Raw genomic sequence first — 25,299 nt, 5'->3', positions numbered from 1 at the left:
TAATAGCCTCTACAGGAGCATTTAACATGAATGAAACATGAAACATATTATATTTGGCACAAAAATCCAGGGAATAGGTCTGAAAATATATCGACACATATTTCAGCTTTTGAAGGTAATGCCCTTTTGGTGTTAGGTTATTAAAGTTGGACGCTCACCTTGCCAATGACAAATTTGATGTGTTTCTGTTCTATCCCCCAGCAGAGTTGTAATTTATTAAACAAAAAATAACTTATGACAGGAAGCTTCAAGTGGGAAAATGAGAATTTATGATGCCAGAGTCCTTGGTGTTCTCTTTTTTTTTTTTCAGCCTTTAAAAGGCAGTAGAAAAAGGCTTAGCAACACAAAGTTACGCATCTCTGCTCCCAATGGCTCCAAATGGCAACGCCGATCCGAGCCTGTGATATGTGGTCCAACCAAGTGTCCTTCATCTCAGACGTGTAAAAAGTACTTCCCCTTGTCTCACCACATGTACTGTTCCAATAAATTGGCTTCTGTCTTTGTTGAGCTCCTCCGGTGACTTTTCAAGTCGAGTCCTTCTTTATCAAGTGCTGTTTCATGACATTTAGTATAAGCACCAACTACAAAGACAAGCCAATACCCCGCGGAAGAGAATTGGCAGCAAATTCAGCTGCCATGATCGCCCAAATCCTCTTTGTTTGTCTCTATAGGAGCATTTTAGAGGTTGGATGTTTGCCTGTTGGAGTTTCTTCTGAAAAAACGATGACACTGGATTCAAAAGTCGTGCTTTGGGACAATCTGCTGTTTGATGTATTGTTGTGGTTTGCGTCTGTACATTAGTAAGTGTGTGAATGTGCGCGCGCATGTGTATGTATTTCTTTGGGTATTTAATTTTTGTTTATCCAGTAGGTCCAGAAAATCTATGGTGCCGCTGTGTACTGTGTATTTATGTGCAATCCTCTGTGTCGATAATGTGCACGCAACTTCCACGTGAGTTATAGTTATGTTATAGTCCAGTTTGATGTCGATGCATGTACGTGAATATTTATGTTGTGCGCATGTGCGCGTGTGCGTGTGTCGCTGCGTGTCTCAGCTTTCTGCAGACATGACTGAGATGATCTGCTCCACTTTATATGCCAACTTTTGCTTCTGGGCCTGTTCATCGTGCTCCAGAGCCTCAATGATCTGAAACACACAGAGAAACAGTCCTCAGCATTAACTGACTTCATATCACTGCTCAGCTACAGGACAGGTACAGCCATGCACACACACATTATGAATCAAATGAATAGACAAAAGCCCCACAACAGTAATGCTTTAAATATGCTATTTTGATGGATTATATTGTGCATTTTACTGCACCGATAATAGTGTCAAGTTCTCATTTGCAGATGTACATGAATGAAATAGCCCCGATTTGATTTGAATTCAAAACTAAAATTTCTATTCATCTTGAATATTGAAAATCAATCTAGACATTTATCAAGAATAATCATCCATTTCAACCCAATCTTTGAAACTTTCAAATCGTTCTGAATTATTATTATTATTATTTTGGCCACTTGGGGGCAGCACAACAAACTGATAACACTGACGTGCAACCTTTAAAAGTTGTTAAGGTGAACTTCGTTAGTGAAGAGTTGCCTATCTACACATCCAACAGACACAAAGCAGCATGGCCTTTATGTTGTGCTTGTGTGCAGTTGACAAATGGAAGTAAAATATTCACTGCCCTTTTGGATCAAATGAAATGATAAAACACCTGCGTTCACCGGCGGGTCGGAAACCTCGCTGCTCCGCTGCTGTTAGCGTACTGAGAAAAATCCTAAGAGCTTTTCGCCGTGTTGGTTAGAAATAACACTGAGAGTGAACAGAAGTAAACAGTAAAGCTGCGAGATGAGAAGTCAAAGACACTGACAGGCTGAGAACTGTGGTGATTAATCAGGCTCGGTTTAATATCCATCTTTGGTGATCTGATCACAAACGGACAACTCTAAATGCAGGTGTAAATGCATAAAGAGCTGAAAATATTTCACTCTTTTAAATTGATAAAATCCTATTTGGGTGTACAGCCATGCTCAGTGACCTGTGTGATGGATGGACTAAAAATTTCCATAAAGTCAGAACACAGCAGCACATGAATTGACCTACTAAGAGCTAAACACTTATGAACACATCCCTGAAGACAGATTTGGTCGCACACATCGCAGTCACTTTATCCATTACAGCGGCGTTAATAGAAAAGATCGCTAACTTTAGTCGGCTAACCACACGAAAAGGACCTTTACACCGCATTTCCATGTTCCAGCGCGTTGGCAGGGCCTCACCTCTTGGCTGTACTTGCTGACGTAAGCGTAGATCTCATGGAGGGCACTGAGCACATTGAACTCACTGGAGTGAAGGCGAGCCTGTTCAGCCAGATAGGCATTCATATCCTGATCGCTGATGGCAGGCAGGCGGTTGATGTCAGCATAATATCTGAGAAGAGACACACACACACAGAACCAGTGTCAAGGGCACAGCAGAGCTTTTTTTTTCCCTCACTTGGAGGATTCAACTTTAAAAAGCATCTGAAAGCATTTAAAAATCAGGGGTGTTTTATTGGAAAATAAGGAAAAGGTGTCACACGTTTGACTTTTGGGAACATTCCCACACTGACTGTATGTATGAAGACTTTCACTTGACTACATGCAGGCATAATTCTGTCTCTGTTTGACTAATTGCATTAAAACTAGTCATTTATTGAATTTCCTACCTTAAAAAAAATCTCACATCTGTGTCTATAATTTTAATCCAAAAATGGCCATAACAGGGAGATCTCTTGCACTAAACCAACCACTCAAAAATTACTTTCCAGCTACTAATGTCCTGATGAAACTGTGGAGCTGAATAGTAATACCAAGAATAGATTACACAGTGCTGAGGGAGAATATCATGGCTCCTCGTAAAGGCAAGCCTTAAGTGATCACTGACAGTAACCTTTGAAATAACAAGCCTAATCTTAAAACTTAATTGTACTTCCACCTAAAAGGCAGGCTTTGATTCCCCAATTAGTCTTTGAGGAAGTGATAACAGCCCACAAGTCCTTAGTTTAAGGAATGTAATTCTTTCTGGTCGTCTTGAAGACAAATGGAATTTGCAGGTGTGCGCCCATACCCACCTCTCTACCCAACTTTTGTAATGCGGTATGTCCTTGGCATAGAGTAGTTTGGTGGAGGGTGAGTCCTTTCCCAGACGGTGTTCAGACGTTGAGCACGAATCCATGAAGGTTTGGGCCACCACGGAGAGACAGGCGTCCGTGATGCTGCTTTTATGGATGTCAAACACAAACTGGGGATTCTTGATCACATTTACCCAGAAACGCAGTGGCAGGCTGCAGATGCATATATGAAAAAAGGTAGAAATATATATTTTAGACTGTATAAGACGTAAAAAGAATTTTTTAAATACTTTTAGATTTTGGAGAATAATAAGGCAAAAGAAGAATCCCCAACAATAATAATAAAAGCAAATATGTGAGAATGAAATATTTGTGAAAGGAATAAGCACATAAATTAGGTTTTCTAGGCCACCAAAGATCAAGGTGTGAGGTCAGGTCTGCTCTGTTAGTGACTGGAGTTCTGTAGGAAGCTGCTGTAAACGTAAACTGGGCCATCTTTGCATATCGGGGAGTGAAAGCAAAGCTTCAGGAATACTCCTCACCAGTTGCTCTTCCATGTGTGGCGAACGTCCATGTCATGGATACCATGTCGGTCTGCCTGCTCATCCAGGAAGTCAAACATGTATTTGATTGCGAGAGGCAGGGCAGTGCCCCGACACACGGTGCTGAACAAAGTTTCAAACAGGTCATCCACAAACTTCTGCAGCGTCCCCTGCAGACAGATGATATAAGGTTAAGGCTCACAGTTTTTCTAGAAATGTATTCTGAAATCTAACTGTATGAAATGAAGACCATTTGATTGCTGCTGTTGTCAAAAATTGTTATTATTCATACTACAATATACTTTCTATTCTATACCTTTGTTGCTAGCAGCCTCGTAAGGTAGATCTCAGACACCATCTTGCTGCCTCGCTCTCCCTCTTTCTGGTCCCCGTGGTCGTGGTTCTTGACCAAGTGCCAGACTTTGACCCCACTCTCCAGGTCTGGGGTCAGCATGGGCACACGGGAGTGGGGGCTGTCAGGGCTGGTGGGGGTGGAGCGGAAGGGTACATCCACACCTAGATTATAAATGAAATATGAAATGAATATAAATACATGTTCCACAAATGTTCTTACTGCAGTTTTTAGAAGCGTTAGAATCTTTCTTGCAGTTTGTCATGAAAGTCATGTTTGTTTTACAAATATGAATTTAAGACAGACTGTTTTCTTTGTAATCTGCATGTGGGCAGGTTGGTTGTGTGTGTTTAGACTGTATAATTACTTCCTGCCATTATTTCACTGGTTGTCATAGTAATGATACAGACATGCATTCGCTAATGGCATGCTATCTGTCAGTGTATTTTTCTGCCCCCTTCCTCTTCTTGGTTTCTTGTGCATGTCTTTTTGTTTTGTTGTTTTTGTTGGAGTTTTTCTTTTTTTTTTTTTGGGGGGGGGGGGTTAAGAAATTATTTAAACTCACAGTGAAACTGTGAGCTGTAGTTTGAGAGATTTGACTTGAAATGTTTTACATCATTCAGGGATGCAATATATCTAAATCTAAAATCATCAGCATGAATTTTCCCATCCATTACAGGACATCAACTTATCCCCCATATGGAATATTTATTATTTTATTGTCGAAACATATTTTATGTTGCAAACCATAAAATGTTTTTTCGGTCAAGTTAATTATAAACTGATGTGATGCACAGAGAATTTATAGCTACTACAAATGTTCAGCTTCTGCTCTCATCAGGCTTTTGCACGTAAAATGAAATGAAAACGGTTAACTTTCATCATCATAAGACCACAAGGCTCTAAAGATCCGAAAGTCTGATGTATAGACAGTATTTTCCTTGATTTTGTAAACATTCACTTGAATATTAGTGTTGCATTCCCTTTTGGTGTGCTGGTGTGAGGCAATGTGACAACAGAGTCATGAGTGACAGCAGCTGGGGCACCACTGCTGTATGTTAGATGACTATTAAGCATTTATATCTCTTCACCAGTACTGACCGTATCTGCTGATGCTGCGTGGGAAGCTGGCGGAGGAAGGGATGTTGAAAGAGGACATCTGCTTGGGCACCAAGGCCACAACACAGCGCTCAGAGACCTGCGAAACAAAGGTAAGGCCTGTCAATTTATTTATTTATTTATTTTTATTTTTCCCAAGAACTCAGAGCTTTCAGCTGTTGGATCATTGTATTTGAAATGATTCAGATGTTCTCAATGCTGAGTCTCAGTAATTACAATCAGCTTATGCCTGGTTGGCATGTAGTTCAAGGAAAACATTCATCATCAGCGAGATGGAAGTACAGACAGCACAGCAATGATCACAACAGTTTTAATTCTAGGACCAAAACAAAGACAATTTTGTAATTTCAAATAGAAATCAGTAAACATTAAAGAAAGAACCTAGAACTACGCAGTGAATCATGTGTGTTTTATCTGTAGCTCACTGTCTGCTATGTGTTTTGAATTTATATTGGTGCGTTTTAACCGAGCGGTTGTTCCAGGTTAATACTGTGTATACCGTTGGTATGCTGCTTAGCAGATGATGTAGGGTCATCTGCTGCAGGATTAAATTCATGCTACTGTTCTGCATGAGGTATAAATGTATCTAGTACAAATCCAGCATAGAAACCAATCAAACATTTCCAGACCTGGCAGAGAAATTGAAGATGAAAGAGCGAAATTGTTTATCTCTCGGACAGATAAGAGGGAAGCCACCCCTCTCTTATCAAAACTTGCTTTTAGCAGGGAAATATAGACTTTCTTTGTCTTTACTTTCAATTTGCTGTAGACAAATGCACTGAAATGTTGGGAAGAAACAAACAGGGCTGTCTAAAGAACAGGATGATTCAGCTAAGGTTGGTGACCTGTGTAGTTGTATTAATGGGCTGAAAAACAAAATATGCCAAAGAAATAGGCACACAAGTGCATGTTTGGCTGACTAAGAATGCATGTGACCGGGAGGTTAAAAACATCTTGGCAGGGGAGAAGTCAAAGTTGTATATAAACAATTAATGCTCTGTGTGTCTACTACAGGATATTCTGTGACAGTATTCATTTTGAACCAAGGCTGTTGCTGTATGATTATTATTTTTATTTTGTTTAAGCTTTGGTTGGCCACAATAACAATGGCATTCTCAGTAGAACAACATGGTCATTTTTCATCGCTAATTGAGCAATTAGCAAAACAAATCTGCAGATGAAGTGAGAGCCGCAGCTCTTGTCTTCATGTTTTTGACAAACCTGGTAGTGCATAAGTGTGTTGAGTCGCTTCCAGTCGCTCTCTATCTTGGTGGTGATGTCCTCATCCTGGAGTACCACACGGGCAGTTCTGCCCTGCCGCCACTCTGGAAGAAAATAACATCAGTTGTGAAATGGTGACATGTGACATTTGGGGGGGATTGTTTTTATGCCCCGTGCCTGACAGTTACATAATGTCTGATCATCGTTTTTTTCTCCGGCTGTGTCTTTGTGCTGCAGTTCAGTGGCACATTGACCTTGTGCACTGCATTAGTTTGTTTTGTCAAACCTTGCAAGATGTCAAGAATAGCAGCCAAGATGTCCGCCCGACACCGTCCCCTGTGTTTTGGCTTGACAATTACAGTGATTGTGAGTCTGCAAACAAACTACAAAGCACACAGTGTCAGGGCCTGTGGACGCCATTGAAAATGGTTCCATGTGCATCTGTCTCTTGAAGTTTAAGTAACAAATATCACAAAGCCTGCCTGCAATTTCAAACCTGTGAGACCATCCACAAAGCTCTTAAATTCTTGATAAACAACAATTCATCACCTGTTTTTAAAAAAGAATGAGAGCAAGGTGAAAGCTGGTGGAGAGGCAAAGACAAAAGAGGTTCTGACAAAACTGATAATAGGAGTTAAGTTTCTGGCAAGGAGAGACTGACTGAGCGGACGAAAGAAGCAAAAGAACTTTTGAACTGTTTCAACCACAATTGCTAACAAAGACAAATGCAGTAAAGGAGGAATGTGCTGCGTGTGTTGTCGGGTCCATGGCTGTTAACCTTTTACCAGATTAAGACCGCAGAACAACAGTAAGAAAACCTCCAGGAGCTACAACACTGAGCAGCTTCCTGTTTCTTTTCAGCAGTTAGACAAGCATAATCACTCAAAAAAGGTCATCAAGTTCAATACTGGCTCTAAACACCAGACCAAGGGTTAGTGTGACCAAGTGAAAAAGTCGGATTTGGGAGATGATGATTTAGTCCGGAGCCCTGAAGGATTTAAAGTGTCCAACGCAACACGGAGAAACCAATCCTCTCCAAATACCGAACGTATGAAAAAGCCCTGAAGGCAAAAGTACAAACCTAAAGCATTAACAGCTGCTCCCAACAAGGTGTCTTATTTACTCCCTTTGAAGGTGTGTGTCAGCTGGATTTGTGCCAAGTCATTCAGTCTTGGATGACATATTGTGGGTGTAAGCCCAAGTGTAGGTGTGCTGTCAGTAAGGTTTAATGTCAGTGTCGGAGAGTGTTGCTCTGATTTAGGGAAGTAAAACGACGTGGGGAGGAGGCTGTCTTCCCGAAAAAGATGTTGAGCCCTTTGTTGATGTCATACGCCTTCAATGTAACACGTGATACCTCCCCAGCCATGCCCACTCTCAACTGTACCCCCCCACAGCCATTATAACACATCAAATGCCGTGGTAAAATTTTCCATGATGTTTTATTTCAGACTATAATGCAAGTAGAATTACTTAGACAGTCTCACAGAGTGAAGTCTCACCGAGATCCATGTCTGCAGCTCGTGGGCGCTGCGAGTAGGGCATGTTCTTGTACACCGCATCCAGGATCTTCTCCTTTACCTGGGTAATGGTGTCACAGTTGAGCACCTTGACAGGGATTTCTGGGCTGTTCTCATTGTCTGGGTTCACACAGCTGAGTGTCTGGGGATGCAGAATAGAGAGATGGGAGGGGGAAGGATAGACGGGAGTAAGAGAAGGAGACAGACAGAGAGGTGTTGCTTGCTATGAAAGTCCTTTCATTACCTACTCCTCAGCAAACTGTCCTGGTGGAGAGGATTCTGGCCTGAAAATGTAATTTCACACCTCCAGGCTGTGGCTGTGCAGCTCTAGCAGGGGCATTAAACAAGTAATGAGACACAGACTCTGCGACACAGCGATCAGAGAGGTGTCATCCTGCTTTGGAGCTAAAGTCTGAGGAGAAGTTATCCTGGCAGGCTGGTGGTAGGAACCCCTACCCCATGAATCATATTTCAAACTCTTCTCTGATTGGCATACACCAGTCAGAATTTTGAAACCTCTGTGTTCTTTATTTATCAGTAGCATATATATCTTCACTCTCTGCATATCTCTCCGCATATATATATATATATAAAATCACTCTTCACTCCATTTCATAGTATTTTTTATTTTGATTTTTATTGAGGTTCGGAAGGAGCCAAGAAAGTGGCTAAACAGACATTTACACAAGATTAGATTCATGCTTTCAGTGGACAAAAGCAAAATTCATGTTTTATATAATGATGGGCAGCCAGCAAAGGATCATATCCTTGTCTACATAATGGAGGGTCCCTATCATTATTGAGGATGAAAGCAGGGTTTGCATTACACCCATGAGTGGCTCAGTCCACAGTCTAAGGTTTTATTCTATCAAATAGTTTTTTTCCCAGAAACTATATATATATATATATATATATATATATATATGTTCTCCCCCAGCTTGATGAAAATGACATCTGTTATCGTGCTGTTTACGCTATTCAAACATTCAAAACCTTCATAAAATTGCATCCATAGAGCGCTGACACATATCACCTTCCTGTCAAGATTCTTTGCTAAGAGAAATTAACAGACATTTTTTTTCCTTTTGTCTATAACATCTTCATTACTCACCAGTGTCTTGTATTCAATCTGCTGTCGGATGAGCTTGTCCTCGCTGAGGGAATAGCGAGCTTCTCCAGTGATGGAGTCTATGGGTCCCTTCTCCATTTGCTGTTTGATGGCACAGAACAGCATAAAGAGAGGCTCACCAGCACACTCCTTTGTTTTGGAAGGGAACCCAGGGATTAGAGTGAAAGGTGGGAGAAATGAAAAGAAGACATAAGGAAGGAGAGCGATCTGTATTTATCAGCGCAGATGATGGGACTTGCGATGGAGATAGAGCCTAACATAGCAGAAATAATAAAATGGAACCTTCTGTCCTCTTGAATTGCAAAGATGGAAATAGGGATGACCCTGTAGGTAAACACAGTCCTCCTCTCATCCCTCCACATTGTTGATAAATCAATTTTAGAAATCTGAAATTGCAGCTCCACGCAGCAATCGATTTCAAAATCAGTGCACTGCATTGAAATTTCTAACTTGCGCCTGTAGCAGAAAGGTGTGATAAAATTATGTTTTTACCTTGAGGAATTTGTGGAGCAAGAAGGCAAACCAATTTGTCAGCATCTTCTCTGCCACCGACTCTGTTCTGCGAGACGAAAAGAAAGCACAGTCATTTGTTCGCAAGAGACGTCCCACAGCAAGCAGGAGTGCTCTGATTGTTCGTCTATAATTTAAAGATGTAGAAAAACTTGATATTGTTCAAGCCAAAAAACATGACATGGAGAGTTTACAAAGAATTACATCCTCACTCAGACGCGCAGTCTCAAAGGACATGCAGTCCAATATACTGTGGTTAAGTGCTGTTGGTGCACAACATATTTAGGTCATGACATAAATGTGTAGAACTTAGAGGTCCACTTCCAGGTCCTCTCACTCTCTTACTTCACTGCTGTGTCTGCACTTAACTACTTTTACGTGAGGCCAGATGGGAAGATTTTATGATCTACTGTAGTAAATCCGTTAAATCATGTAACAGCACCTTTAAAATGGCATATAGCCCTTTTGCAGCATCATTGCCGGTCGGTCTCGCTCCCTAACCTGCTGTCTCTGTTGCTCTTTCTCCAACCTTACCCACATTTCGACCCTAACCTGTTCTGACTCTGATGTTGACGGCACCCCATTAAATTTTAGTGTTCCCGCACGAGCAGCATGTTTGGGCTAACAAGTTCTTGTTGTACTGGCTCCCATGTGAACTCATCCTTATATTTAATGAGTGTGCTTCGGATTCAAAGGGCCCTTTTTTTTTTTTTTTTTTTTTTTTTTTTTTAACCAAAAAAAAAAAAAAAAAAAAACACCTCATGAAACATTCAGTAGACCAGTCTGAGCTATGGGAAAACAATCAGTAGATAACCAGAGGTGGAGGAGAGAGGCGAGAGGAGAGGAGAGGAGAGGAGAGGAGAGGTGACGGGGAAAGAAACGTAGGCTACAGCTGAATGTTTCATGAGTGGCACACAGAAGATAAGTCAGACTGACAACAACCCTGCCGCCGCTGCACTCACTCTTCCCCATTAGGTTCTCTTCCTCTGCTGGTCTCTTCCAATCTCTATCAGTTTTACCGCTCCTGTCTTTCACCTGTCTGCTTGGGCACCATGTTCCTCAAACCCGTAACGGCTGTTTCACGCCGCTGCACAAAACAAAGCTGGAGAGAGGTGGGTTTTCCTTCACTGCCCTAGTTACTCATCCATCAGACATGCAGTAACTGGGCTGGAAAGAACAATGCACAAATGATTTATCTATGTCAAACGATAAGCAGCGTTATCACAGGTGGTCAGGATTGTGGCACAATGTAGAAAATACGCCCAATTTGGGTTCCTCAGATTTACCAGGCAGTATTTACACCATACGCATTGCATAACTTCCTCAGAAGTCCTCAAAAGTGAAACAATTTTATGAGTTTTAGAAGTTCTAACCTATAATACGCTTAACTCTGAGGCTCTCAAGAGCATCTTTAAAAAAAAAAAAAGCTATATCTTAATGTAGGAGAAATCCTTTCTTCTGAGCTATAACTGTCACCTAATCCCCAAAGACTGTGGTTATACAGATTGACTCTCCGCAACAAATGAGTAAAATTTTAATACAAATTTGAATACAAGTTTAACTTAATGGTCCTCTTACATTTTTACAGCTCAATATAAAGTTTACTTTCACAGTGAGGTAATGAACTGAGCAAAGTGGTCCATTATTCCAGAATGATGAATGTTAAAGTCTGAGGAAAAGGTGCTTCGGTGGCTGAGTGGTCGTCAGGCTCAACTTCCAACTGGATGGACTGTTTTGTGCATGTCCATCCCCCAGTCTCTGGCCCCATTTCCTCTCCCTGTCAACCGCAACTATTAATAAACTCATAAAATGGACCAAAAAAAGAAAGTGGAATAACTTTAGAGGCTCGGATTTTCAGTGACAGTCAGTTAATTACCTGCGGAGGAGTAGTTTGGGGTGGTTCTTGCTCTCCAGGTTGCGTTCTATGAGGTCTGAGAGCAGGTGTTTGAGGATGTCTGTGGCGTACTCCAGCCGCCCCTGCAGAGCCGTCATGATGAGCGAGGCGACATAGCCGCGGTCACGCATGGAGAAAGAGCGCTGCAGCTCCAGCGTACGGATGAATGTCAGCAGGAATACTTTGTTATTCACCAGCTGTGCAAACTGCTTCAAGGCTTTCTCCACATTCGCCTGCCCGCTTCCTGGCACCTATACGCATCATGCATTTTTGCACAGACACACACAAATGCACATGCTCATTGGATCATACTCACTCAAGGGTAATGCAAGTCATAGCATAGATGAGGACAAAATGAAATGCGCGCCGAAGTCGTCATAAACCATCTGTGCGCAAAACAGGAGCACTATTGGCTACAGGCTGAATCTCGGTGGCAGTGACGTGAAAAACGAACCGCCTGTCACGTTTTTATGAAAAAGTTGGCATTTTTAAAACTGCAATTCAACGCTCTCCAGAGCAAAGATCTTCCGAACCACTGTGATCACCATAAGCAAGTCAAGAAGTTATATGAAGACTCTTTTCATATTCAACTGAAATGTAGATTTTAAAGGTCCCCACTGCATAGCTCAATGTTTATCTAATGAATGTTTAGATAACATCCATACACATAGAAAAGTTAGCATAAAAAAAGTCGGGTCAAGATAAAAAAGCTCAGGCCAAGAAACAGGAGCATTGCATTGAAAGGCATCAGAATCTGATCACAAACTTTAGCCGGTGAATTCCATTAAACAGACTTGAAATCACAGTGAGCAGACTGACATTTGCTCAGCACAGAGCAGTTTGACAGCACCAGCCGAAAATCAATTTGGTTTTAGAGCTTATAGCCCGAAGGTCAAGATGTCCAAAAAAAAACAAAAAAAAAAACAACTGGATTCAAGCGGTGCAGCCCTGCTTCGGGGGTCCCTCACCTCCAGCTCTCGGAGCACAGGGTGATCATCGATGCCGGGAAAGAGAACCCTCATGGCGTAAGTGCGGTAGTCCAAGTAGGGGATGCCAGCTCTGTCAAGATCGCTGGTCAACTCATTGATGTCTGTCTGTAGCTCTGCAAATGCTGCACAAGATCACAATAACACTGAAAATGTTTTTAATGTAAAATGATTCTCATTTTTTTTTTTTTGGACACTATAAGAACTATAGTTTAGAATAGAGCACGCAGTATAAACAGTATTTCGTAATATTTAATAATTCGGACTTTTCCTCATTAAAGAGTTAAATAGTTATGGCTTGAAAAATGTTGTTGTGTTATTACAACTCGAACTAATGAATTAACGTCTTCTGCTTAGTCCCGAGGTGGCACATCTAAGTAATACGTCTTTCATCTTGTGAAATCAGAGTCATGAGTCAAATTCAACAGATGGCAGTGTAGTGCAACTACTACAATCAGTTATTTTGGAGTGTTCAGTTTAAATCAACTGGATTTAAAATCTGTCTCACTCACCCTCCTTGCACTCCAAAGCCACCCGCGACTCCAGATTGTCCATTTGCATCTGCAGGCGTTTCAAGGTGAGGTCATTTTCATGTGACTTGCGTCTGTAGGCCAGTAGGACTATAATGACGATGATGAGGAGCAGCCCTCCTCCAGCTGCGATGCTAAAAATGGCAGGAAGGGTGAGCAGGCTATCAGACCGGATGTGAACCTCTCCTGGTGAGATGTGGAGACCTCCGACTTGAACCTGGACAACAATAATAATCAGAATACAGCAATGAGCAAAGGATTTCAACAAGTCTGTTGAAAAGGCCAAATAATATAACTTCAAATTATGTTGGAAACTACAGGAGAGCTGTGAATGATTTCCTGAAAAACTGCTCGATTAAGGTGGAACATTATCTTACATTAATTTCTACAGTACCGTAAAGTTGATACTATTTGAAAGGGTGTGTGTCAATAATTCTGGGGGGGGCTGTAATTGGGAAACTACCAGACCATGAATGACAGACAATGACAGCAAGAGAACAACTAACTGAAAGCGTGCCGCTGACCCACTAACACAGTGATGTACAGACAAACACTGACCCACAGACGGTGACCCACATCCATGCAGACAGCAAGTCAAAACCACCGCACAGGCTGATAATGCGTTAGACTGACCAGGACTTTGTGCTGCCCAGTAAGATTTGGAGGTTCACAGAGTAACTGAGTGTCAGACACAGTCAGGGAACAGGGCGTATCTCCAATCAGCACTGTGTAGTTCAACCTGGCTCCACCAGATGCAGATGGCACCAAGTTGCGTCCCTGTTAAGAGAAGCAACATGCATAACTGCAAAGTGAGCAACACATCGAACATAAAACACATTTAAGATCATGCAGGTTAGATCATTACTGAGCAAAGCTACAAAGTTTCAATAGAAAATTTCTATTAGTTCCTTCTAGAGTCATGTCTTGCTGATCTCATTTTATTTATCATATTTGAAATCCCACAACATTAATATAAATTGAATAAGGTAAGTTCTTAGTACAAATCCAAATGAATGACCATGAACCTGTGACATAATGCATCTCTAAGAACTGGAAAACTAGAACAGTATTGTTCACTAAGACAACAGCAGGGGATTACTCTAATGAGGACATGGCACAACTGATGTTGAACAAGACAGACAGATATAGATATATTCTGTGTCTCCAATAGTGCATATTCAGGCTCCTTGTTGATGCTAAAGACTCATAGGCTTGAAGGTTTTCTCTCTTTATACAGCAGAGAATGAAGAAATACCATCATACCAGCTGCAGGCCAGATCTTTTTGGGCTTACTTTGAGTATGATGGGAGCTCCAGGTTTCTGCTCCAAAACCCCTGATAGGCTGAGGGGCTCCAGGTAAGGGTTGGGGTAGTAGATGAAGCTCGTGTTGTTGTAAGTGAGCAGAGCTTGGACATTGTTGAAGACAAAGCCAAACTCATCCACGTGTTTGATTGCCTCCTGGTCGGTGTTGTACTCCGCCTTCAGGGAGGGGGCGAAGCAGCTGATGGTGGTTGTGTTCAGTACTTTGCAAACCTGGAGAGGAACCCAGTCAGGGGTGCAAGTTACTCGTTTGCCAGTACACATATGTAGCTTAAAGCTTGACTGGTTGATTGTTTGCTGCTGGATTTAGATAAATAATAAAAGACACATATAATTGTCTGTCAATATTTTACCCTTCAGAAAACTTTTTTAAATATTGGCCTGCATGTTTTTAAGAGGTTGTAAAAAATACCTTTGACTGGACTGAGGATCGATGTTGTTTTAACCCACGTAACATAAGATAATAATTAGCTGGCACAGCATTTCTAGCATATTGAATTTGAATGGGCGTCCCGTTTCTCTCACATTTTTGACTTGCCGGTAAAGACAATATTATGTTAACATGTTTGGGGGGAAATTACGATCAATTCTGTCTCTTATGAAGCCAATCACTCACTCACTCACTCACTCACTCAGCGTGACACATAACCAATTTCTTATTTGTTATTGGTGTTTTATCAATAACTTTGTGGAATTAGCATGTTGAGTTTTTTCCTTCAAAATCCTTACAATCGAGCTGTTCCCATAAGTCCCACCCACTCCAGACGCATTTCTAAGCTTCAGTTTTTATCTAAGGTTTCAAAGAAAAGTTGTTTCAAGTCAATTAACTGCTTTTGTGTTTCAAAACATTTTTAAGCATATCCAGTTATGTTTTTGAAATTAGCGTGATAAAGAGACTGCCCTCATTAAATTTACCAGTGACCCTCTTTTAGCAGCTGATTTGGATGGAAGTTTGGCTTTAATCCCTTTAGATCTCAGTCCTGCCAGTGACACTTTAAAACATTCAGTTTAATTGACTGGCTCAAAATCTGGCTGGCATCATTAACACACCATTTATTTGGTTCAGGGCACAACTCTCACACAATACTGTCAGAATAACAGAGACATTCTTTTCAACACTTGCTCAACACATTTGAATAAGATAATTCTGCTCATCTTGTTTTAAAATGCTTCCACCTTATCCGAAACGGGTTACAAAGAATTTCTTTCCAACAATACAAATGATTTTGAGTGGTAGTGCCCCCCCCCCCTTCAATTCCTTCATACTGATAAAATGTATTGATCTATAACGCATAAATCTTTCATATAATATTTACTTTGTCTTTAAAACTTTTATCTGGTACAAACAAACAAACTCATCATTCCATTCCTGGCATCTGCTCACGAATTATGTTTATGTGTGTGTGTGTGTTTTTTTTGTTTGTTTGTTTGTTTGGTTTTTTTTGCTTCTTTGCATTGATATTTTTTTAATACTGCGCTCTTTCAAGGTCAAGCTAGCACTCCCTTCCTGAATTTTCGACCATCCTTCAGCCAGTGTGTAGCTCCAAATCCTCAGGCAATTCTCTGTCTGCTCCGAAGTGGAAAACTTTGAACCAGTAAGGTAACTGGACTTTTGCCACCGGGGCCCCAACACTTTGGAACAATCAATCACTTTGAAGCAACCTGCCTGAGGAGCACTGGCAGGTAAAATCAGCACCATAAATCACCTCCCAAAGTGGAGTTGTTTTTTTCCATCCCAGTGTTTTTTTTATTATGATTTCATTTTGGAATGAATCACTCTACATATATTATGTATGGTTTAAAAAAAAAATTCTAGTCAATTTAGTACCCATCCATCAGAATGATAGGATGTTTTTCTGACTTTGCTCACTCTGTGGTTATACAGTATTGACCACTAAAAACTAAACAGGCTCCAAATCACACAGTAAGTTTTTTTTTTTTTTGGTATATGTGAATGCTTTAGATCACAAAAGTATTGTCAGAATTGACCACAACACTAAATGCACTTCTGGGCAAATTATCCATAAAGAACATCTTTACGGTTCCATTTTGTATCAGTTTGAGGAAGCAACATCAATGAAGACTGAGCTCAGTGTGTGAGTAGTTCACTCACATTGACAGATTCATGGCCGGCGTATTTGACTCTGACTCGTGGCTCCTGAACGACGTCCAGGTTGGTCCCAGTCACCGTCAGAGTGGTGTGTCCGCTGTTTGGAATTGAGGATGGATGAAAAGAGAAGGCGCATTAATGCAGGTTTGAGGAGATATAGCTGGCATCATAGCTCTTTGTTATTGGGCAGAAGCGCCAGATCAAACGGTGAACCAGCTGGCTGCTGTTTTATATTCATCCATGACTGTGAGGCTGGCATAGCATGAATACAGGTGCTACTTGTTTACATATTCACACTAGATGTGATGAAAATAAACAACACTATTTAATCTTTCCATAACCCGTGCAGCAGTGTCATCTAAGCAAACAGCAGAGTGACAGAAGTGGAAAAAGTAGAGACTAACTGGAGGAGAATACATACAAAGAGGAAAGAAAAAAGAAAAATAAATAAATTGGCCAGTCGAGTGAGCTTGACAGAGTGCCAGTCCTTCTCTTCTCACACTTCAAAGGCTACCTAAGCTTGTAGGACCACATAGTGAGATTGCACGTTCATGATGAAGCCTCCTGATTGCAGCTCCACAAAGCTCCTCCTGTCACAAAGCTGTAGGCCAGCGTGTCTCTGAAGTCTAATCTACAGGGACGTAGGGCTGGATAATCCCACTTGAACTCGTATTAAGTGCCATCTTTTATTAAGTGGAATACAAGGAGGCCACAATTGAACTGTGATAGAAATGTTTATGCAGCAAAATGACTCCCACTGTAATGTCAGCATCGCACTGCTTCGTCAAATCAGGCATAATGTCATTTGGTTGGATGAGTCGTCTTGTTGTGATCATAACTGACATTTATAACAAGGACCGCAGTTCTTGGCATCACTCTTCCTGTAACCCTGATACGCTGGCTGGTCGTGCAAGTGGGTTGTTTCAAATCATTTCATGATTTATACAGAAAAATGACTCTGTAATTTATAAACATAGAATCGTATCTTGTGCATGCTGATTAACCAATGTCCAGCATTAGAGTGGTTGGCTCTACAGATGACATTAAGAGAAAACAATACAACCAACATGTGAAGTGCAGTTCACGCTCTCATTCACACCAACTCACATATCAACGTGAAGTCCATTTCCACCAAATTTACAAAATGCAAGATGCAATTAACAATTTCACATTCTCTCTCATTAATTATGGCACGTTTCTGAAATCCAACCTAACATGTGACTCGTGCATGAGAATGTGGACTCAAAAATGAAGATGCAATTTGCCACCAACTGACTGTTGTCATTTGTAATCTGTGGTGAAATTGTTTGCATCTCGCCCTTGAGAGATGGGAGCTCATGTTTTCTTGTCTGTTGTCTGTTGACGACATGCAGATGCTTCAGCATAAAAACCCCTGGACGTTACCTGGTAATGCTCCACTGGGGTTCAATGCGCTGCACTGTGGGGTCTTCAATGTACTCAAAGGCCAGACTCCCAGGAATTTTAGCCCGGTCGACACTCAAACTGACCTGCACCGGCCCCGCTCCCGCCACTGATGGTGCAGAGAAGCACACAATCTCTGACGTGGTTCTCCTGGTGGGGAATAACAGAAGAGGGATTTATTCATGCCTTTGATTGCGACTGCCCACTCACTGCTGCAGTGGCAAATCCCTGACTCCGGGCAGTTATGAGCCATGCACATTACCACGAGGCGAGAGGATTCATCATCTCTTCCTCGTTACAGACACATTAGGAATGGAGCACTGTAATTAGAAGGGACTCTAGCTAATGGCTTCCTCGCTTCACCCTCCTGACTCCTACCATGTAAGGCATTTTGAACTTTAAATAGATATCTATAAATACACAGAGAACTATACCGACCGCTGAGGGTTACATCACCTCCTCACAAATCATTGTTAAGACTTTTCATCACCAAAGTGTGTTTCTTTAAATAGAACAATCTCTTACTCTGTTAAAATGAGATTAGAGAAGTCTAAAACTTTACTGTTGTGTGAAAAAGTCTTGCTTTAGTGTCTGAGTCTGGATTCTTTAGCGTCGTGAGGCTGAGCTAGCATCAGGTTGTCATGTTGCCGTCAGTCTTACCTGTACAGCTCACAGGTCTGATTACCAAAGTACACGCTGACCGTGCTGCCAGCGCCCAGATTCTCCCCAACGATGGTGACTTTGGTGCCTCCAGATTCAGGTCCTCTGCCTGGGGTCAGCGCCAGCATCAACGGGGTCTGTGGAGGAACTCATGATGTTTCATTCAACACAGGACACACACACAGTACAATATGTGCAATTTAGTGTCAAGTTCTGAAAAGCTCTCATCTTGCTGACGTTGGCTGAATAAGTTACTGTAGAAATGAACTGTTTAAAAGGTAGACCCGAATGCTTCTTTAGAAAACATTTATAAACATTTATAAAGCAGTTGATGCCGTGCATTTCATAAGCGGAAAAAAAACAAAACATTTTAAAACAATAATAAAACAATATGAAAATAATGCACAAATTGAAGACATTACTAGAAATTTCTCCCTAATGAGGTTTGGAACTCAAAGTTTATGTTGCAATTGAAAAAAAAAAAAAAAAAATCAGGATAATGATTTATGTGGCATCAGTGCATCATTTCTTCACAAACATTTCATGTTTGTTTTTGGAAGAAAATGGGCAAGGTGAATGTGTCTGAAAGTCACCACAAAAGAGTAGATCTGGGAGGACTGAGCACGCAGTTCTGGTCTGCATTCGCCAACACAGAGCTTAACTGGACCCGGCACACTTCCCTTCGGAGCTGCAGCCATCTCACACACAATCCTGTCAAAACAAAATACATGACAGTGGTTGCACAAGAAAGCCCAGTCATGCAACAGATTATCATGTGTGCAACAAATAATACCAGCCAGACACACACACACCAAGCAGAATCGCTGTATGGTATCACATTTGTTATGAGTTGTGCTGCGCGAAGATGGCCTCTGCTGGCCAGTGTGATTGAGGCAGACTTTCATGGAAGTTGTGGGTCAATAGAGAAGGCCATCTTTCTTCCTAATGGGAAACCTATAACAGCAATATAACTCAAATGATAAACTACCCCCCTCCCCCGTCTCCAACACGATTGCCACCCACCATTACCTCTGGTTGCCATGACAACATCAGGGTTTCTTCAATAAATCAGTATTGCCTGTCAGGTCAATAAGATAAAGTGTGCCATGAATAAGTCATTACAGCAACTGACCCCATGCTGAAATTAATGTCAGTAACAGCTGTAATGCCGTCTTTTAACGTACTGTGTGCAGCAAATGAATGGTCCTACCCAGCACAAGAAACTCTTGCGTTCCCCAATACAATAAGAGTACCCAATGAATCGTCCCTGCCCAGCCCTTCTTTTCATACATCACCAGAAATTTCCAATTTTCTGCTGGCATGTCCTTTTCTTTTTCAATTTTTTTTTTTCTTTTTCTTTTTACGATGATATAAATAAAGTCCCTGCTGCCTGAGCCCAATCGCATTACATGGCTGTGAGAGAAACACATGGCTAACAGATTGTCCCTCCAGTCAGCTACATGCAGTGCATTTCAATTACAGCTGCGCCGACAGTGTCTTAACGTCAACGACACAAAGCCTGTCTCTTCCTTTGGCTCTGCCTCTTCCAGTGCGATGCGAAGTCACTCCCCCACTCCCCGCCCCAAAACACACACACACAGTCTTACAACCTGATGAGACATCACTTGGCCCTGAATTACTCATGTAAAGTACAGTATGGATCCATGTGGGTCTGACCAGAAGGGAAGCGTCTCTTACTGCTCTGCAGTGACATAGCCCTCCTCGCGTGGGGTGCACTGCACTCCTGCCACCTCCACGTTACCCTCCAGCTCAGAGAAGGACAGACCCAGGTTCAGGCCCTGGATGGTGACCAGTGTCCCCCCCTCCTGAGGCCCTGATACCGGGCTCACCTACGTAGAGATGAAAACAAAATGACAGTAAGACAGAGTCAGAAACATAAAGTGATTCTCAGATACAAAGTGAAGGCTGTAAGACCTGCAGAGGTGCTTTTTTTTTTTTTTTAATTTTTACACTGTTTTATTCAGAGGCAGTAATACAGCAGAGTTCCTCATGTTGGAAAATGATGTGCCATAAGGAGAGTTTAACTGCAAAATAATGTAATTAGTTACAGTTTTAATGGAGAGTCACATGGATTAAAAACCCAAGAGAAATGCAATTATGGTGAAACGCTAATTATGGATAAATCTTGGAGATTTTCAGCACTGACACAAGGTAGAAACCGTTGGCCCCCTCAGTTCAAAAATAGTTTATATTCTCAACAATTAAAACTGAAAATAAAAAAAATGATTTGTAAGGGTTCAAAGTAAGGGTGAAAAACAATTTCAGCTTGTACAGCAATCTCCACAAATCACCCCAACATCTATTGTTGGAAATAAAACTTCAAATTAAAATCATGTTGGCATCAGTGATGACTTTCACTGAGCGTCTCTTGACTTGATTCACAATCTTCAGACACTTTTACACACTTTCTGTGTCTCATTTTTGTTTTCACATGAAGCACGTGTGGCATTTACAGTAGAGCGTGTGAACTATGTAACCCTTGTACTGAGCGGGTTCGCTCAAAAAAAAATAAAAAATAAAAAAAAATCCTGGAACTCCAGTGTAATTCAACAAACAAACTCTCATGAATAATGCAGTGAATAGCAAAGCCTTGAGAAACCCATTCACAGTCCTTCCCACTGTAAAGTTAACCACCTCAGCAGGACACCCATGGACCTGCAGAGCAGAGCCGAAGCAATGCCGGAGTAGCACCCCGTCCACTCCCGGGCAGCACCCGATGGAGGATTCATTCTGCCGCAGCTCCTTCAGAAACACTAATAATGTGACAGGAACTTCAAAGGCTGGCGCCTCTTTGAAGTGGGAGAGCTTTGCATCCCTCTTCCTGACCCTCAGCGCCTCATTCAAGAGAATGAACAGGAGATTGTGACATAAAAGATCCATCACCGCTCTCTAAACAGACTGAATTCGTTTAGCTGTCAAGCACTTATGCTATTCAGCTGGCGTGGAACAGAATGTGAGATAGTCTCAGGTAAACAGACACTTGGATGGGAAACTGGAAAGTGGCCGCAGATAAAAATGGAGTCTGCTGTTGATAGATGTCAATTTCAGTACCGTATATATCCAACGTGGTGTGCTGGTGCAGTGTTTCCTGAGACGTCATTAAGTACCAGATCGAAAATCAAAATTATGAGCAGACATTTACAAGCAGTGAGTGCAAGGATAGAAACTATAATATCCATATCTTAGTCTTTATACACCATGTTATCTGTACGTGTACAGCCATAAAATTAATAGTCCAACAGCACTGTCACATGCTGATGGTGATGTTGAGACCAAAACTATCTGCATCCAGACAATTATTTCAGCTCACTATTGGAAATGATCTGTGTCCATACTAACATGCATACATACATAAATGACCGTTCACATACTGTGCACTGAGCGTGCAGGAGCTGGTCTAATGGATTGTCTCTTACGTTGTTTTCAGCACATAAGTGAGTGAGCAAAGTGAATCCAATTAAAACGTTAACATGCAGAACTTCACAGCACAACAGCTGCTGGCAAAGACAACAAGGTCAACAACACTTGTAATTCATTACTCACTTTACTTTCACAACTGGTGGTCGACCCAATCAAGGGTGTGACTACGTCATTGTTTCTAAAGGTCAGTGAGTGACTTGACTTTTTATTTCAAACAAATAGCATCCAACAGGAGTTTTTGAAACGCTTGAAAGAGTTTTCAAAAGTTTTTGAACGTTAGTGGAATGTCGTGCCTTATCTTCCAGCTGCATGGCCTTGTTCAGGACTAAAAACCATCGTTAGTCTGACTCCCTGAGTTGTTGGAGAAAATGCGTAAAAGTTTTTTTTTACAGAGGTGTGAACACGTGAGTGTATTGACACTCTCTTTATTCCAGAAACTACTTCATCAAACTGAAACTAGTTTCAAAGCTTCTCTAAATACTTTCGTAAATAACTCACATCTTGTCTTTTAACTCAAATACACAGTATATTTAACCTTGGTTCCCTGACTGACTGACTGACTGGACTGAATGACCCCTAGACTGGGAACTGACCCAAACAAAAAACAAACCTCTGTAATGCGTGGGTTGGTGCACTTCACATTCCTGGCAGAGAGGTCTAACCAGCGGCTTGCGTAGGGGGAGATGGGCGGACAATGCTGCTTCATGGTGCAGCGGCCCTCGCCGCTACACCATCCGCACTGGAACTTCCTCTCCGCCCGCAGACACATGCCGCAGCTATCCCGCTGAGCGCTGCACTTGTAGAGGTGCACTGTCGGACAACACAGAGGCCGGCTGTTACTGCGTTTGATGTCATCATGATTAAAAGTAAATGAAGCCCACAAAATATACTGGAGCAGCAGAAAATCAATCAATCGGCCACTCAGGATGAATACTTTTGATTCATCTTCAAAAATAAGTGACAGTAACTATGGTGTTCATTCATAAGTGGCATGTTTGCATAAATTTCTTTTTTTAAGAGAAAAGATCCAATAATCCAATAAACCTTTCTTTGAAGTCTGTCTCTTACATCCTCTCTCCTCTAAGTAGCCTATATTTATGCCCATATAAAGTAACTTACCCACTGGGGCCTGTAAAAATTTATGGCCATCCCTGTATATCCTTGTCTTTGATGATGTATTTAATGCACCACCTAAAATGGCAACTGACAGCCACCTTTTTTTGCATGATGACAGAGAGTTAACCAATAGACCCTCAAGCGCCAAATTCAGCAAATATGAAGATTCACCTTTCACCCCTCTGGGTGCACAAGTGATTGGGTGCTTTTTGATAACACTCACTGCTATTGTGAACTTTCTCTCAAGGCCTTTTGGGAGCCTTGAAAGGCTCTCTATGACCCATCTATCCCCTGTGGATTGAGTGCTTCACACTCCTCTGGCCTGGCGGTGATGGATGGCAGAGTTACCTTTAATCTTCTCGGGATTGTCGATGATGAAATTGCCATTCCATACGATGGAGAGGTCCACTGCCAGGTCACTGATCTTCACACCCTCGTACATGTACTGAAAAGCACAAACAGAGAGTGAGGCAGCGTGCGGAAAGTGCACGAAGAGAGGGAGAAAGTCAAAGAGAGACAAGGGATAGAGTCTAAAACAGATACAGGGAAAGACAGAGGGAGAAAATAAGAGGATGAAAGGGCAGCTGAGAGTTGAGGCTTTTAACCATCTGTCATTTCTGCCATGGTTGTCTGACTTTCTCTTTTGACATGTAGGGACGCAAAGTCTGGCTGGCGTGGCCGATCATCCACATCTGAAGAAAATGGCCTTTTCACTCATTGTCACAGAGGGACACTCTGCATCGCAATTTACCCTGTCATTTGCATTCTGCAGGGGGGAAAAAAAAAACCTCCCCTGAAATCTTCTGTACTCACTCCAAACCTGTGACTTCGAAGATCGCAATCATGGTCACTGAGTTGAACACCTAGATGTCAGTCTGGCCATATCCAGTTTGCCAGACAAGGTCATACTTACATCTTGGTTTTAAGTCCTTTCCTGTCTAAAGTGTTTACCAATTTTCCTCATCAGCTTCTCTTTCCCCTTCCTACCTTCTCCTCAGTATGCTCAACACCTCCGGCAGTGCTCACTGATGTACCCTATGTACCCTGCCTAAACGGCATCCAGGCTGTCTGCCTCATTTGACAGCTGTGAGATTCCCACTGGGAGTGTTTGAGGTCATACCGAGCTGTTCTGGCACTGCACACTGGTGCTGTTGAAGCGCAGCGCCGTGACACGGTGGCTCAAACCCTGCACGTGCACAACACACTCGTAGCCACGCTGGCCCGACTGAGGTTGTGGAAGGTTTCGGGCCCTCAGGGTGATGGGTCGGACCTCACCGGCAGGAATAAGAATTTCCCCAGAGTGAAGTAGCTGAGGGCAATCCTTCAAAATAACACACAAACATAATTGTTATATTTACAATAAGGAACATCATATTTTTCAAATATAACTGTGCTTCTCTGCCTTAATATTCCCTCTGCATAATACAAACTGTAAATGTCATCTAATAGTTTCCCCTCCAAGCATTAATTGACTCATGTATCTCTATTATCTATATGTATAGACAATATGTGTATGTCTACATCTCTGTGGTATTTAATCTGTCTTACTGTATGTTAAAGTGTGATATGAACATGAAAGACTAATGCAGCAGCACAGATTAATGGGGCAAATAAATCACTAATCCGTATGTAGTTCATATGCATGTGTGTGTGTTTGTGTGTGAGTGTGTGTCTGTAGATTCTTTTTTTCTGTGTAGTCAGTATATTTATCTAACCTTTGCTCACAGATAGTATATTTTTATTGTTACAATAAAACAAGGTTATATTTAGTAATATTAGTAATGCCTGTTACTGTGTGCATATTAGCATGTTGCACAAACAATGGCAGGTCTAATTAGCCTCAAATATAACCTCAAAACTGCTAGCATAGCTCTACTCCTTCACTCTCGTTGACTCCTTATAGAGGAGCAATAGTTTTTCATTTAAATTGTAGGTTTTGTCCTCAAAGTAAGAGTGCCACCTCGGAGCAGATGAATGGAGCTATTGAGAGCTACAATTTAATTAGCCAAAGAAATTGCATGTCTGCCGTGTCTTGATGTTAATGCACCTCTGAGGCGTTGACTCTGCCCTCCTGGAAGGAACAGCTGCTTGGGTCGTGGGTGCACAGGTTGCGGTATTTACACCAGTGGCAGCGAAAAGTGCTGTTTACACAGGACAGACACCTGCAGGATAAAATGAGCCCATTACCACATTCTGTACAGTGAGCCTGCAAAATTGCACTGTAATCAGCTGCTTTTGCACTGACACAGTAAGGAACTTTGGTAAAGATTCATTCTTCACTTTCTATGCATCATCTACATCTTCCTCCC

General features: G+C 41.7%; 1 protein-coding gene across 1 annotated transcript in view; it reads right to left on the bottom strand.

The window, feature by feature from the left end:
• Nucleotides 1-1,050: 1,050 nt before the first annotated feature.
• LOC115043322 (plexin-A2-like) overlaps nucleotides 1,051-25,299 on the bottom strand; it is a 56,344-nt gene continuing 32,095 nt past the window's right edge. Inside the window, exons 8-31 of the mRNA XM_029501661.1 lie at nucleotides 25,038-25,152; nucleotides 24,111-24,311; nucleotides 23,339-23,435; nucleotides 22,485-22,684; nucleotides 20,132-20,283; nucleotides 19,027-19,144; nucleotides 18,434-18,570; nucleotides 17,756-17,923; nucleotides 16,355-16,448; nucleotides 14,215-14,454; nucleotides 13,555-13,698; nucleotides 12,904-13,138; nucleotides 12,374-12,516; nucleotides 11,388-11,656; nucleotides 9,494-9,560; nucleotides 8,984-9,130; nucleotides 7,855-8,014; nucleotides 6,356-6,459; nucleotides 5,117-5,213; nucleotides 3,980-4,179; nucleotides 3,664-3,833; nucleotides 3,122-3,334; nucleotides 2,289-2,439; nucleotides 1,051-1,146 (exon numbers count right to left, since the gene is read on the bottom strand). Of these exons, the coding sequence (XP_029357521.1) occupies nucleotides 1,051-1,146; nucleotides 2,289-2,439; nucleotides 3,122-3,334; nucleotides 3,664-3,833; nucleotides 3,980-4,179; nucleotides 5,117-5,213; nucleotides 6,356-6,459; nucleotides 7,855-8,014; nucleotides 8,984-9,130; nucleotides 9,494-9,560; nucleotides 11,388-11,656; nucleotides 12,374-12,516; nucleotides 12,904-13,138; nucleotides 13,555-13,698; nucleotides 14,215-14,454; nucleotides 16,355-16,448; nucleotides 17,756-17,923; nucleotides 18,434-18,570; nucleotides 19,027-19,144; nucleotides 20,132-20,283; nucleotides 22,485-22,684; nucleotides 23,339-23,435; nucleotides 24,111-24,311; nucleotides 25,038-25,152 (3,718 nt within the window). The remainder of the gene's footprint in view (nucleotides 1,147-2,288; nucleotides 2,440-3,121; nucleotides 3,335-3,663; nucleotides 3,834-3,979; nucleotides 4,180-5,116; nucleotides 5,214-6,355; nucleotides 6,460-7,854; nucleotides 8,015-8,983; nucleotides 9,131-9,493; nucleotides 9,561-11,387; nucleotides 11,657-12,373; nucleotides 12,517-12,903; nucleotides 13,139-13,554; nucleotides 13,699-14,214; nucleotides 14,455-16,354; nucleotides 16,449-17,755; nucleotides 17,924-18,433; nucleotides 18,571-19,026; nucleotides 19,145-20,131; nucleotides 20,284-22,484; nucleotides 22,685-23,338; nucleotides 23,436-24,110; nucleotides 24,312-25,037; nucleotides 25,153-25,299) is intronic.

The sequence above is a fragment of the Echeneis naucrates genome, chromosome 5, assembly GCF_900963305.1.
Source record: "Echeneis naucrates chromosome 5, fEcheNa1.1, whole genome shotgun sequence".
In the NCBI taxonomy this organism is placed as follows: Eukaryota; Metazoa; Chordata; class Actinopteri; order Carangiformes; family Echeneidae; genus Echeneis; species Echeneis naucrates.
The sequence above is the reverse complement of the archived record's forward strand: the minus strand, read 5'-3'. Positions and strand labels throughout refer to the sequence as shown.